General features: G+C 39.2%; 1 protein-coding gene across 1 annotated transcript; it reads right to left on the reverse strand.

The window, feature by feature from the left end:
* Window positions 1-504: 504 nt before the first annotated feature.
* On the reverse strand, window positions 505-2,543 carry LOC133313545 (serine/threonine-protein kinase OXI1-like). The gene is made up of 2 exons (XM_061514936.1): window positions 2,088-2,543; window positions 505-1,408 (listed from the first exon to the last, which is right to left on the reverse strand). The coding sequence occupies exons 1-2, from the start codon at window positions 2,495-2,497 to the stop codon at window positions 505-507; spliced, it is 1,314 nt and encodes a 437-aa protein (XP_061370920.1). The 5' UTR covers window positions 2,498-2,543.
* Between the last annotated feature and the right edge of the window lie 13,139 nt (window positions 2,544-15,682).

Raw genomic sequence — 15,682 nt, forward strand, 5'->3', positions numbered from 1 at the left:
ATATTTCTTGGATGCACCTATTTACTTCTTTTCCTTCGTGAAGAAACGTTTAGGCCTAGTGGTTTTAAGAATTTTTTTTTTTTTTACCAAGAACTGTTTTATCCTTTAATTTCATAATGAAATAATAATAATTCGTAAAACATAAAAAGAGCTCCATTTGTTATCTGGCTCTTGATAACATATTCTATGGATACAAGAAAGGAATTACAGACAGATAGTTTCTTTAAAGACGCATATTGATCTTTTTCTAAATCATTTTTTTTGTAATATTTTAAATCATTTTTATCTGTTGCTTATGTAGCCTGCTAGGTCTCAAATAATAAGATTAACAGGGACTAAAATTAACAAAAATTTATGAATCTCGAGAATGGTCGATTTTAATTATCTAACAATTAAATGCCGAAAAATATGCATGATCTACATTTACAATAAATATTTAGAAATGTACCCAAGAAAAAGAAAGAATAAATATTTAGAAAATAGTTATTGAAAAAATATATCAAGTCAAAAAATTGAAAAATCTTCATTGTCAGTGGGACTGTGAGTACTCAACTTGAACTTGTCAACCCACACCATCTTATTATTCTCCCCATTATCCTTTTTTTCTTCCACCTTTTTATTTTTCTCTCCATCATCATCATGACTACTGGGGAAAAAAACCTCATGGACAAACAACTCTACATCTTTTTTATTAAACCCAACCGTGTCCTCAACCTCATTTCGAGGAATATAAGGAGGCCTTGCTATTTGCAACACCATGTCCCACTTAACTCCTCTGAAGAAATCGTGGCCCTTGATTTCATCCACCTGGATCCGACGGTCAGGATCTTTTTCCAGCAATCTCCCAATCAAATCCCTTAACGCCGTCTTCTCCCCCGTCAGCTCCGGTTCCTTCGTCAAAATCCGGAAAAACGTTTCTTTCCGATTATCTCCCCTAAACGGCGTCGTTCCATATAGCAACTCGTACAAAACGACGCCGAATGACCACCAATCAACACCAAAACCGTGACCCTTTCCAGATACAATTTCAGGTGCCACATACTCTTCCGTTCCGACGAACGAGTTCGATTTCTCAACCGAGTCCGACTCGGTCCTCCGCGCTGAGTTGATCACGGGTTGAGGCTCCGAGTCCGAGTCACACGGCGAGATGCCCGAGTTACAGTAACTGTAGAGCCGTAAGAGTCGTCGCTTACTCATGTGTTTCTCCGTCAACGAGTTACGACTCGCCGACGAGTCGCGACTCAGTGATTGAGCGAGTTTAGGGTTCAACTTCGTGGAGAGATCGAAATCGACGAGCATTATGTGACCGTTTTCTTGGATCATCACATTCTCTGGCTTCAAATCTCTGTATACTATTCCCAAATGGTGCAAATACTCCAATGCGAGGACCAATTCCACAGCGTAAAACCTTTACAAAAAGTCAAAAAAAATTAATTAATAATCAAAAGAATTTTTTTTTCTTCGTTTGGTTGTTAAGAAAATGAAAGAAAATAAAATATTTTTGTGTTTTTTTTTCTCACTTTTGACTAATTCCTTAGATTTTTATCATACATTACAAAGCACAAAATTTAGGAATTCTCGGATTCTCCAAAACTTTCGCGGCAACCAATCAGAACGAGTCCTCAGATTCGTTATAAAATCGAAACAAAATTTCCAACTTTTTTCTTTTCCCGAAACAAAACAAAAACAAAGAAAATAACTTGTTTACAAAGAAACAGAAAGAAAATTACTTGTTAAACAAACAAAACTTCGCAAATTTTCTTTTTACCGAGCTTTCTCGGTAACCAAACAACGAGAAGGAGAAAAAAATTACTTTCTCGGTAACAGAAATTTACTTGGTTTCACCAAATTTCCCAGACTCTTCACATAAAACAAACACCACTTCGCAAATTTTCATTTTCCAAAATTTTCTAGGTAGCCAAACAGCGAGAAGGAGAAAAAAAATGACTCACTTAATAAGAAACAGAAAGGAAAATTACTTGACAATTAACGAGATTCTTTACTTAAAATAATATAGTCTCGGAAAATTTAATTTTCCTAAACTTTCTCAGTAACCAAACAGCATAAAATTTATTGATTTGAAGTACCTGATGGTATCATCAGCAAACATTTTCTCAGTCTGTTTCTTTCTAAGAGAATGGAGGCTGCCACCGTGGCAGTAGTCAATGGCGAACCCAACGATTTTCTCGGTTTCCAAAACCCCTTGCAAACGCGGCAGAAGTGGGTGATCAAAACGACGTAGCACTTGCTGTTCAAACGACACCCTCTTGTACTCGCCAGAACCTTCGTCGTCGTTTTTGTTGGTCTTCGCATTCTTCTGAAGAATCAGAGCTTTTGAGATCACTTTCAGAGCCACACACTCGTTCGAAGACCGGTCACCGGTTTTCGCGAGGAACACGATACCCTTGGCGCCGCGCCCCACGGCGGAGATGACTTTGAGATTTTGAAAGTCTAGTGATCGTAAGGTGTCGTTTTGGTGGTCGTCGACGTCTTTCATGGTGCAGATGACCGGGTACCGGGAGAGAACCGGATGACTCGGGGCGCAGAATTTTAAGCTGTGATTTGTTGTGTTTAGAGAGGTTTTATAATGTGCTTTGTGGTTGTTGGTTCTTTCCTTTCTTGTTGGACAAGAAATTCATTAAACTAATGGGTTCCCCTTTATGTATTAAAAAATAAATAAATGGGTTCCCCTTTATGGGTTGAACGACGCAGCGTCATGACACGCGTAAAGCATTACGTCGTAATAATTGACTATGTATTGTTGCATGAAGAAAGATAAACAGTGGGAACGTGACCAAAAGACCGCAAATGCTAGGGTTAAGAAATGCGCGTGATATCTAGTTTCCAGGTGCTAAGAAGTGAAAGTGGTAGGAATGTTCAAAATCAATGATGCTAGAGTATATAATTACCACAAAAAAGAAAAAAACAGATGGTGGAGTATAATATAATAATAATAATAAGAGAAAGCATGTGACTATGGGTTTAAAGCTATTATTTAAGGCTAAGGTACTTTGACTACATTTTGTTCCTTTTACCACGGAAACGGTCTTTAGCTTTGTTGTTACGTTGGACAACAGTGCAGTGCCTTTTATTTTATTTTTATTTAAAAAATATAACATTTACGATGAGTTCACACTAACATAATTGTTTGATTTTTCACCACTTTTTCTTCTCACCTTCTAGGTATTTGCATTATCATATTTGAAAGAAATTCAAATACCAAAAATAAAAGTAAAGCATATATTGTCTTCAATTTATATAACATTGGTGGAGGACAATTAGAGAAGATACTGCCGGAAAATATAAATAAGAAAAGAGTGAAGTGAAGAAGAGTATTAGATGTTTGATCGAGGACTTGACCCCTGTATTCATAGAAGGACAAGCCATTGGATTTATAACTGTGGTTACATTCCGAGTACCCAAGACTAGGGTGCTATTCCCCCGAAATTTCAAAACCCCTCTTTTTTTTTCCTAATGGTGATTGTGAAGCTCATTTTCACCGCTAGAGGGTTTAACGAGTTGTGCTTTCAAGTCAGAGATAGGCTTTCTGCTGCATGATATATATTTTTGGCTAGTGGCTTGTAAAAAATAGCTAAAGAGAGGACCATCTTTGAATAGTTCCGCTTATAATCTTTCTTGTGGCATACATGCATGGGTTTTGCATATTGTATAGAGAACAAATATGGTTTGACACTTATTATAGCATACATGCATGCCGTTTTGAGTAGTGTAAGGGAATAAATATGGTTTGACAAAATGGAATAGAAGCTCATTAATAAATTGAACTAAAGTTTCTTCATGGTTTGGCAATTGGCATACATACATGTAGTTTTGCATATCGGAACAAATATAGTTTGACAAAATTTCCATATATTGTTTTTCATGTTGTAGGAGATAAGTTCCTGGGGTCCATGTTATTTTCTTTCTCTTTCTTCTCCTCATATGGACCTCACACACTTTTATGTGTGTGTAGAAGATAAATTTATCTACTACAACATGAGATACACTAAACTCATATATATATATATATATATATGGTGTAGGGTTGACAATTTTCAACACGACCTGCTATACAACACGAAAAATTCATATTTGGGTTGACCCATTTTCAAATTCGTATCGTATTGGCAAAAATTGACACAAAAAAAGTTATGCCATGTCACGTGTCAACCCGCAAATACAAAATTGACCTGTGTTAATCTTCTTACACGTTATTCGTGTGGTGTCATATCATGTCGTGTCTACATGACATTAGTAAAAGCAACATTCAATATATAGGTTATTTGTGTCTAATAGTGTTGTGTCAACTCGTAAAATTGTTAGGCTCCCTTCTTCAATGCTAAGCCCAAGCTCATTGAGGGATTTCCAAAAACCCTAAACCCTAGATTTCGTCTCCTCTATATATTCATTAGTTGTGGGTGGAGGCTAGGTCAAAAGAAGATTATTGATAAACTCTTGAGTGACACTTGAGAGATTTGTGAGTAAAGCTTTGAGCTTTGCATTTGAGAGCACCTCTAGAGAGAGTTTGAGTGAAACATCTCTAAGGAAGTTTGATTATCACCATTGTTAGAGAGATTGACTGAACCACCACTTTGGTGAAGGTTGATTCTTTATCCATTATTATCATAGTGGAAGTTTGAACTGGACTAGGTCCCGTGAATTTTTACTTCTTCATTGAAGAAGGTTTTTCCACGTTAAAATCTGCTTGTGATCTCTCTCTCTCTCTCCTTTGTGTTTTTTTGTTTTTCCGCTGCGCTGGCCGACCTGGTGAAGTTCAGGCCAAGTTCAAATTGCCAAGATCCGAGATCTAGGATCTTGTTGATTGACTTCTTCGAAAAGGCTTTTGAACCAAGTTCCAAACAGTGGTATCAGAGTCCAGGTTCGACGAGTTCTGAAGGAGACGAGATAGAGACCAATGGCATAACCCAAGACAGAGATATGTCCAAGCTAACCACAAATGATTTCACTTATTGGAGACCGATGATGAAAAATTCTCTACTGTAAAGATTTACATGAGACCATTATCCTTTATGAGAGACCGATAGGCAAAATCGATAAGGAGTGGGAGATCCTGAGCCTTAAGGCGGTAGCTACAATCAGGAAATACATAGACAAAAGCCACTTTGAGCATGTGTCCAAGTTCATGAACGCGTACGAGTTGTGGACAAAGCTGTAATCCATGATTCAGAAGAAGATTCACAGGAACAAAGTACACCTAGTTTGCCGACTTGTGAAGCTCGAATACGAAAATGGCATGAGCATGATTGAACACCTCAACGCCTAAAAAGGGATTGTGAATCAGTTGTCAAAAGCCAAGATAAAAATTGATGACGAGATCCAGGCTTTGCTGCTGCTGAGCTCACTGCCATAAAGCTGGGATACTCTAGTGGTGACTTTGAGTAATTCGACTCCAGAAGAAAAATTGAAGATGGATGTCGTAATAGATAGTTCCCTGAAAAAGGAAGCCATGAGAAGAGAATGAGGTGTTTCCAGCACGTCTGAGGCCAACATTGCTGAGAACATAGGGAAATTCGACTTTCGGGGTGAAATAAGAGCCGGGGTCGAGATCGTGACAGACGAGAACAGTCCAGAGGCCGGTCAAAGCCGAAATATGAGTTGAAGTGCTTCTAAATTAGGAAGCCAGGTCATAGAAAGCAAGATTGCAGGACTCTGCAGAATGACAAGAAGAATGGCTCTGTGAAGCCAGACCAGATTATTCCCAAGAAGAAGAAAGACAAGAGTACCACTGCGGTGGCTGCCAACTCGGATGCTGAGATATTTTTCCTCGAAGAAGGCAATTATTTAAATATTGCATATGATGATTGCCCATGGATTGTTGACTCTAGTGCCTTCTTCCATGTTACTCCACATAAAGGTTTTTTTTCATCTTACCGAGGTGGTGATTTTGGAGTCGTGAAGATGGAAAATCAAGTGACTAGCAAGATTATTGGTGTCGGTGATGTGACTCTGACCATGGATGTTAGATGCTGACTTGTGTTGAAAGATGTAAGGTATGTTCCTAACATGCGATTAAACCTAATCTCGCTAGGCAAGCTTGACGATGCCGGGTTAGTGAACTACTTCGATAGTGATAGATGGAAGCTGTTCAAAGGAAACTTGGTTGTTACCCGAGGTAAGAATGAAAGCTCCTTGTGCGTGACGCATAGAAAGATAAATGGTGGAGGAGCCAATTCTGTTCGAGATGGGCATAGCTTGGAGCTGTGGCACAAGCGCCTCAGCCATATGAGCGTGAAAGGGCTCCAAACCTTAACAAGAAATGATTATTGACTGGGTTGAAAAGCTAAGCGTTGGAGAGTTGCACACACTGTCTAGCTGAAAAGTAGCACTGGGTTTCTTTCGTGAAACCAGATCAACCCATAAGACGCATGTATATTCTTGACCTCGTCCATACTGATGTCTGCTCCATGTCGAAGAGATCTCTTGGAGGAGCTCAGTACTTTGTTTCATTCATTGATGACCATTCTCGCAAAGTGTGGGTTTATTTGTTGAAATATAAATACCAGGTACTCCAATCCCTTAAAGAGTTTCATGCTATGGTTGAAAGGGAGACTGGAAAATAATTGAAGGTGGTCCGATCTGACAATGGTGGTGATTATTACGGCCCATTTGATACATATTGCAGAGTGGTCGGGATCCTACTTGAGAAGATACCCCCAAAGACTCCACAGTTGAATGGACTGGCTGAGAGGATGAACCGAACTATTGAAAAAAAGGTCTGAAGTATGTTATCCAATGCCGAATTGCCGAAATTATTATGGGGAGAAGCCGTCACAACTGCTGTTGACTTGATCAACCTCTCACTATCACGGCCACTTAAAAGAGACATGCCAGAAGAAGTCTGGACAAGTCGTAAAGTGGCCTGTGATCACCTGAAGGTGTTTGGATGCCGAGTTTTTGTGCATATCTCTAAAGATGAAAGGGAAAAACTCGACACAAAGACAAAGGAATGTATTTATCTCGGTTCACCAAAATCTAAGTTTGGTTTTCAACTTTGGGATCTAGTCAATAGAAGATAGTGAGAAGTCGAGATGATATCTTTCATGAATATGAGATCATTCATGACATCTCGAAACCCAAAGTCCAGGTTACTGCCAAACGTGAAGAATCCATCCCTCCTAGTCAAGCTGAAGCAGGCGGAGAAAATGAAAAGAATGAAGAAAATGATGACCAGCAACAAGCTGATAATGACCAAGATAATGAGGTCCGAGTTGATGATGAGATTCAGGATGAGAATGAAGAATCAAGTTCTCAAACTGAAGAACAGTCGAGATATCAACTCGAGAAAGAAGACCCTCTACAAGGTACCCACCTGATGAATACATCGTTGATGCTAAAGATGGTGAGCCTTAGAGTTATGATGAGGTAATGAAGAACTCAGACAAAGAAGAATGGGAGAAGGCAATGCAAGACTAGATGAAGTCTCTGCATGAAAATCAGAATTATGAGCTAACTGAGTTGCCTGAAGAAAGACGAGCTCTGAAAAATAAATGGATCTACAAGATTAAGAATGAAGAAAACGGGCAGAAGCCGAGATAGAAAGCCCGTATTATAGTGAAAGGATCTAATCAGAAGAAGGGAGTAGACTTTGAGGAGATTTTTTCTCCTGTGGTAAAAATGAGCTCAGTCTGAACCGTGTTAGCAATGGCGGCTTCGATGGACCTTGAGGTAGAACAAATGGACGTGAAGAAAGCATTTCTTCATGGTGATTTAGAAGAATATATATATATATATATATGGAGCAACCTGAGGGTTTTCAAGCTCCAAAATAAGAAGACTTGGTATGTCGGTTGAAAAAGAGCTTATATAGCTTAAAGCAAGCACCTCGACAATGGTATAAGAAATTTGAATCTTTCATGAATGATCACAAGTTCGAGAAGACAGAGGCCGACCACTTCGTATTTGTGAGGAGGTATGAGGCTAGAGATTTTTTGATTTTGTTGTTATATGTTGACGACATGCTTATTGTAGGAAAAGACAAATCAAGGATAGCCGCCCTGAAGAAGGCGTTGAACTCGTCCTTCGCAATGAAGGACCTCAGCCCTGCAAAGTAAATACTCAGAATCAAGATTATCCGAGATAGATAGAAGAAGCTACTATGGTTGAGTCAAGAGAAGTATTTGAGAAGATTCTGAAGAGATTCAACATAGACAAAGCCAAAACAGTGAGCACCCCCTAGCTGGACACATAAAGCTAAATAAGAAGCAATGTCCGAGATCTGCTAAAGATAAAGACGAGATGCTGAAGATCCCATACCAATCCACTGCTGAGAGCTAGATATATGTAATGGTTTGCACTAGACTTGACTTGGCATATGCTATTGGAATGGTGAGTCGATATCTGTCAAACCCCGGCAAAGAGAACTGGGAAGCAGTGAAGTGGATCTTCAAGTACCTTCGAGGTACGACCAACTTATGTCTCCATTTTGGAGAAGGTAGAGCCAAGTTGCAAGGCTATAAGGCTACTCGGATGCTGATTTAGGGAGAGATGCCGATTCAAGAAAGTCGACTACAGGATACTTGATAAGATTTGCCAGAGGAGCTGTCTCTTGGCAATCAAGACATCAGAAGTGTGTTGCACTATTAACAATCGAGGCTGAGTACATTGCCGCTACTGAGGCAAGCAAAGAGATATTGTGGATGAAGAAGTTCCTCACGAAACTCGGCTATGATCATGACAAGTACGAGCTGGGATGTGACAATCAAAGCGCAATTCATCTTGCGAAGAATTTGACCTTTCACTCCCGCACTAAGCACATTGATGTGAGGTATCACTGGATCTGGGATGTGGTGGAAGATGGAGAGCTCGAGCTCGTCAAAGTGCACACTGACCAAAATTGGTCCGACATGATGACAAAGCCGGTTCCAGCAAGGAATTTTGAAGACTGCTGTGAAGGAGCTGGGTTGATGCTGAAGCCAACGCATTGAAGTTGGAGACGGAGATTTGTTGGGCTTCCTCCTTCAATGCTAAGCCTAAGCCCATTGAGGGGTTTCTTAAAAACCCTAAATCCTAGATTCCATCTCCTCTATACATTCATTAGTTGTGGGTGGAGGCTAGGTCAAAAGAAGATTATTGAGAAACTCTTGAGTGACACTTGAGAGATTTATGAGTAAAGCTTTGAGTTTTGCATTTGAGAGCACCTCTACAGAGATTTTGAGTGAAACATCTCTAGGAAAGTTTGATTATCACCATTGTTGGAGAGGTTGAGTGAACCACCACTTTGATGAAGGTTGATTCTTTTACCCATTATTATCATAGTGGACGTTTGAACTGGATTAGATCTCATGGATTTTTAAGTTATATCACTTTTTTTTAAAATGCGTGCTTTTTCTTTAAAATGAACAACTTTTAAGTTAAACATTTTATATAATCATCAAACAGCTTGTAGCTTTATTTTTTTTAAAAAAAATTAGCTTTAGCTTGAAAAAAGAGAGGTGTCAAACAGGCTTTAAATGTCATTGATGGATTTTCACTTACCCACTTAAGTTTTTAGGTTGAATTACTTGGTTAAATGTTAAGTAAAAGCTCGTCAATGATTTTTATATTATTTCTACCACTTCCTTAGGTGCCCATGTTTCCCTTGCAGCCTGCACAACTTAAAATTGTTACCATGCCTCTAATTTCGTCCTCTAATTATTGGTTAACCCAAATGAAGAGGCCTTTTATTCATATCTTTCAAAAACAAAGCCAACAATCCTTACAGGAAGACAAGGCCTTGTAGATTTCCTATTGTATCTGGGATTATGGGATAGGACCAATGAAACCACAACCAACAAGAGATCTGGAAGATAAAATAAGAAAAAATGTTGTTGAGTTGTCTGATCATATAGTAATCAGAATTAATTACAATCTAAACAACATTCAATACTGCCTGACATGATTATCAACTTTGTCAAGTCTCCAATTTCAATGGGAAGTGGTTTCGTTAAATTCTTATTGTAAGATAGATCCCTTCTAAGGAAAATCAAGAACAAAACACAAAGGGACCACTTTATGAAAATCAGTTTCCAATACCAAAATCAAGGAAGTTATAAATAAGAGTGAAATAAACTCTTAATGCAATTCTATAGATAGTAGCCAAACATAATTACTTTCCAGGATGCACAGTCCGCGGATAATTCCTCGACATTATTTTTAGATATTTGATCATTGTCAATAAGTAATCGTGTTGAAGCTAAGCATTGTTTATGTTACGAAGAGAAACTCCACACATGCGAGGGTTCATCAACTAAGCTCAGGGATTATGTAGCCTAGTGTTAGTTAGTTAGGAGGTTGTTAAAGAACAGTTGTAGTTAGTTATTCAGAGCCACTTGTAGAGATAAGTGCAGTAGAGGTCTCTGAATAACTGGATATAAAAACTGATATTGTAAGGAGGAGGTGCATTGAATAATATTTTTCTCGATTGTTCTTTTATCCTTATCTCTTTTCTTGTCATTAGAGTTCATCCTTAATATTTGGTGCTTTCATCGCATGAACACCACAGATCACAGAAAGCGAGTACAAGACCTTGCAGAAGAGTTTTCCACCTTTCAGCAACGGGTGGATGGGCATCTTGTTGATCATCAGACACAGATGACTCGCGTTGAATCTCGGCTCGAGGATCATCAAGCACAGATGAATCGCTTGGAATCTAGGCTTGATGAAAACCAGAACCAAATGACGTTGTTGCTAGCGCAATTGCAACAACTTAACAACAATTTTGTGACGATGGATCCAAGAATGAATACAAGAATGGGGGAATCAGTGCAACGCCCTTCAATCCTTCCCCAACCTTCTGAGACGATTCCTCCGGGTGGAGTGCGTCCGGAGCTCAATCTTTCGAAATCAATTCATCTAGAAATTTCGGTGTTTAATGACACTAAGCCTAATACTTGGATTTTTAAAACAGAGGTGTTTTTTCATCTTCAACAAATACCAGAGGAATTTAAGGTTCTGTTAGCGGGTTTGCGTATGGATGGCATTGCTGGAGCTTGGTACCATGGATGTATCGCTATGGAACGATTCGTTCATGGGGAGATCTAGTAATAGCCTTGCGTCAGAGGTGTGGTGTATCTGCCTTTACGAATCTCAAGGGTGTCTTATCAAAACTCTCTCAGACAGGAACTTTACGTGATTATATTTGGGATTTTGAGGCTCTCATCAATCAAGTTCCAGGATTGGATGATGAACTCTATATGAATTTCTTTCTGTCTGGTTTAATACCAGAACTTATAAGTGCGGTTCAGCTCCTTACTCCATCCACACTTCATTTGGAAATGCAAATCGCACTTGCTTATGATGACCATCATTCTGAGTTAAAAGCTTCATTCTCTGTGAATCAGAGGAAAGGATTTTCAAAATCTTTTGCACATGTTGAGACCTCACCATCACCAGCTAACGGTAACCCTGTGTTACAACTTCCAAATGCAACTCAGCCTTTGTCACTACCAGAACCTAACTCAGTGAAACGTCTATCTCACACTGAGTTACAGCAGAAGCGTGAACAAGGGCTGTGTTACTACTGCAATGAAAAATGGAATGGTAAACATAGATGTAAAAATAAACTGCTATTGTTGATTGGAGATATCAAAGAGTCAGACAATGATGAAGAGGAGGAAGAGATTGTCTTGAGATCAAAAAATGATACCACAGAGATCAAAGATACAACATTACGTGCTATGGGAGATCATTTTCATGTACGTTCCCTCATGTTTACGACAGTGTTCTCGAATAAGGAGGTAAGTGTACTGATTGATTTTGGAAGTACTCATAATTTTATTCAAAAGAATTTAGCTTTTGAACTAAACCTGCCAATGACTCGAGTTCAGAGGATGCGTGTATTTCTGGGGAATGGGGAGTTTTTAATAACTGATCGTAAATGTTTCAATGTGCCTATTGAGTTACAAGACAATCTATTTGCTGTTGACTTGTGGGTGCTAGAGTTGAGTGAGTTACAGGTTATTTTGGGTATGCCTTGGCTGGAGAAATTAGGAAGAGTTACCCATGATTATTCTAAGGGTTCTATGGAGTTTGTATGGCACGATAGAGGAGTGATATTAACTAGGATACAAGGAGATAAATTTCAGGCAGAAACAGAAGATCTGAAGGTGATTGATAAGGCTATTTGTTATGCATTGTCACAAGGAAGTGCTCATTTGAGGCGGTCAATCCTGATTTAGCTGGCCTTCGTAACCAAATAGCAGAGGAATTGTGGCAAGTATTATTTCAATTCCAATCTTTTTTTCAAGTACCTAATGAGCTACCTCTATTTCGTGGCTTAGACCATGCTATTCATCTCATTGACAAGACTCAACCGGTAAACGTAAAGCCATACAGATATGCTTATTTTCTGAAAATATAGATTGAACAGAAAATTTCTGAATTACTTGCAAATGGGCTCATACAACATTCCCATAGCCCTTTTTCATCTCCAGTCCTATTGATCAAGAAACAAGACGGGTTGTGGAAGATGTGTATCGACTATAGGCCTTAAATGCTATCACAATTCGTGATAGGTTTCCTATCCCCACTATCGATGAATTGCTAGATGAGTTGGGCAAGGCTTCGGTGTTCCCTAAACTTGATTTGAGGGCTGGCTACCATCAGATAAGAGTTCTTCCTGTAGATGTGGAGAAGACAGCGTTTAGGACGCATGAAGGGCACTACGAATTCCTTGTAATGCCCTTTGGTTTAACAAATGCTCCTGCAACATTCCAGGCTGCAATGAATCATCTTTTCAAACCGTATTTGAGGAAGTTTATTATTGTACTCTTTGACGATATCTTGGTGTTTAGCAAGTCAGTAACATACCACATGGAGCATTTGCGCATAACTTTAATGAATCTGCAGAAGCATAAGTTCTTTGTTAAGCTTTCTAAATGAAAATTTGGTGCATCATCTATTGATTACTTGGGTCATATTGTTTCAGAGCAAGGAGTCCAGGCTGATCCAAAGAAGATAGCTGCAATGATGACTTGGCCTGCACCCAAATCCTTGAAACAACTGAGGGGATTTTAGGGGTTAACAGGCTATTACCGAAGATTTGTTCAAGGTTATGCTTCATTGGCAGCCCCATTAACAAACCTGTTGAAAGCTAGCAAGGCGTTTCACTGGTCTGATGCAGCAGTTCATGCCTTCATTCGATTGAAGGAGGCAATGGCTAACACCCCTATGTTGGTATTACCTTATTTTAAGTTACCCTTTGTCGTTGAAACAGATGCCTCAAACAATGGGATAGGGGCTGTCCTTTTACAGCAGGAGAGACCATTGGCATTTTTTAGTAAGAAGCTTGGGAATAGGATGGAAAATGCATCCACGTATGTGAGGGAACTCTATGCCATCACAGCAGCAGTCAAATGATGGCGCCAATATCTCCTAGGTTCTTTTTTCATCATCAGAACAAACCATAGGAGCGTTAAGGAATTGCTTACCCAAACCATCCAAACGACAGAACAACAGAAGTATTTGTGTAAGTTGATGGGGTATACGTTTCATATTGAATATAAGGTAGGGAGCTCTAATGTAGTTGCAGATGCTCTATCCCAAGTTCATGAAGAAGCATCAGTGAATATCTTGTTCTCCGAGCCTGTATTTGAAGTCCTATAAGAGATTAAGCAACAGAATGTAGAGGATCCTTATCTACTGAACTGTCATCAACAGGTTAAGGATGATCCAAATGCAGTGAGCTTTTTATCTGTAAGGGACGGCATTTTATTTCATAAACACAGGTTTCTTTTGAGTCCTAATTCTTCATTGATTCTTAGTTTAATTCGAGAAGCTCATGCATCAATAGTTGGAGGCCACGCTGGAATCTTACGCACCTTCTTGCGTTTATCAGCAACTTTTTTTTGGACTTCCATGAGGGAAGATGTGAAGCAATTCGTTAGGGAATGTTCAACTTGTCAACAGGTGAAGTATGAAACCAATAAACCAACAGGGTTATTACAACCTCTGCCCTTCCCAGAAGGTATATTCGAAGATCTGTCAAAGGATTTTATCGTGGGATTACCACCTTCTAATGGTTGTTGCACCATACTTGTGGTCATTGATAGAATTTCGAAATTTGCTTATTTTGGAAAACTTCCTCGTTCATATACAGCAGCAGTGGTAGCTCAACTTTTCTGGGAATTAGTTGTAAGGAATCATGGATTTCCTCGTTCTTTATTAACTGATTGAGATCCAATTTTTGTGAGCCAATTTTGGACTCATTTGTTTAAGTTGAGTGGTACTAAGTTGCGGACTACTTCCTCCTACCATCCACAATCGGATGGACAAACAGAGGTCACCAATAGGTATCTAGAGCAGTATCTGAGATCTTTTTGTCATAAGCAACCATTGTAGTGGTCTCGGTTCATATGTTGGGCTCAGCTCCATTATAACTCCTCAGTCCACTCAGCTATTGGCATCACTCCCTATGAAGCAATTTATGGGAAGCCTCGTACTTTGATTCCTCATTACCCGAGGGGGTTGTTAAAAGTGGAAGTTGTGGATTCAACATTAGCTCAACGTAATGAAGTGTTGTCAAGGCTAAAAGCTCACTTAGAAAGAGATAGGAACCGTATGAAGATGCAATCAGATAAACATAAGAGGGAACACACGTTTAATGTGGGAGATCTGGTATGGGTTAAGTTTCAACCTTACAGGCAGGTTTCAGTCTTTCGCAGAGCAAATCATAAGTTGGAAGCTTGTTTTTTTGGAACTTTTCCAATTGAGCAGAAGCTTAGTGATGTGGCTTATCGTCTGAGTTTACCACCTAGAAGCCAAACTCATCCCACTTTTCATGTGTCCTTGCTGAAACCCTTTATGAAGTCAGAGGACTCAATAACAGCAACCGTACCACTTCCTTTACTAGCCATCGATAATAAACCAGTACAGGAACCTTTGGCAGTAGTGGCCAAACGATTAGTTCAGATCAGTGGCCATTCTCAACACCAATTTTTGGTGCAGTGGACTCATGCAGTACCCGAAGACTCAACTTGGGAGAACGAGGAGGAGCTTCGAAGATGCTATCCATCCTTGAACCTCGAGGACAAGGTTGTTTCTGAAGGAGAGGGAAATGTTACGAAGAGAAGTTCCACATGTGTGAGGGTTCATTCAACTAAGCTCAGGGATTATGTAGCCTAATGTTAGTTAGATAGGAGGTTGTTAAAGAACAGTTGTAGTTAGTTATTTAGAGCCACTTGTAGAGATAAGTGCAGTAGAGGTCTCTGAATAACTGGATATAAAAAGTGATATTGTAAGGAGGAGGTTCTTGAATAAGATTTTTCTCGATTGTTCTTTTATCCTTCTCTCTTTTCTTGTCATCAGGGTTCATCCCTAACAGTTTCACATACATTTATATGTGGATTGAATATGATATATTACTAGAAAATACCAAAGTAGAACACGTACAAAATCTTCAATTCAGATAGTAATCCAATATCTTGAATAAGGTGGCCAGTCAAATCCATGCTTCCTAATGAGCTGAAACACAAGAAACCAAGTTGAACTCACAAAAGACAATTCAAGAGAAGGTAGCAACTTCACATAAGAATAAAAAAGAGAAAGTACATGGAGTTAATGCTTCCATCGGTGAACCGTGCACTTAATGCCATCCTAATCATCACCACAAGGATCTGAGTCCGCCAAATTAAATGGAGAATAATGATAACATGCCACATAACTGATTGGCTTCCTTCACATATAG

The sequence above is a fragment of the Gastrolobium bilobum genome, unplaced genomic scaffold (assembly GCF_033153095.1).
Source record: "Gastrolobium bilobum isolate Gb01-03AN ecotype WA unplaced genomic scaffold, APGP_CSIRO_Gbil_v1 utg1078, whole genome shotgun sequence".
Taxonomy (NCBI): domain Eukaryota; kingdom Viridiplantae; phylum Streptophyta; class Magnoliopsida; order Fabales; family Fabaceae; genus Gastrolobium; species Gastrolobium bilobum.

Coding starts and splice junctions, on each gene's coding strand:
- LOC133313545 (XM_061514936.1), bottom strand. CDS start 2,497: ATGAAAGACGTCGACGACCACCAAAACGACACCTTACGATCACTAGAC. Junction 1,409..2,087: donor TTTGCTGATGATACCATCAG/GTACTTCAAATC, acceptor CTTTTTGTAAAG/GTTTTACGCTGTGGAATTGG.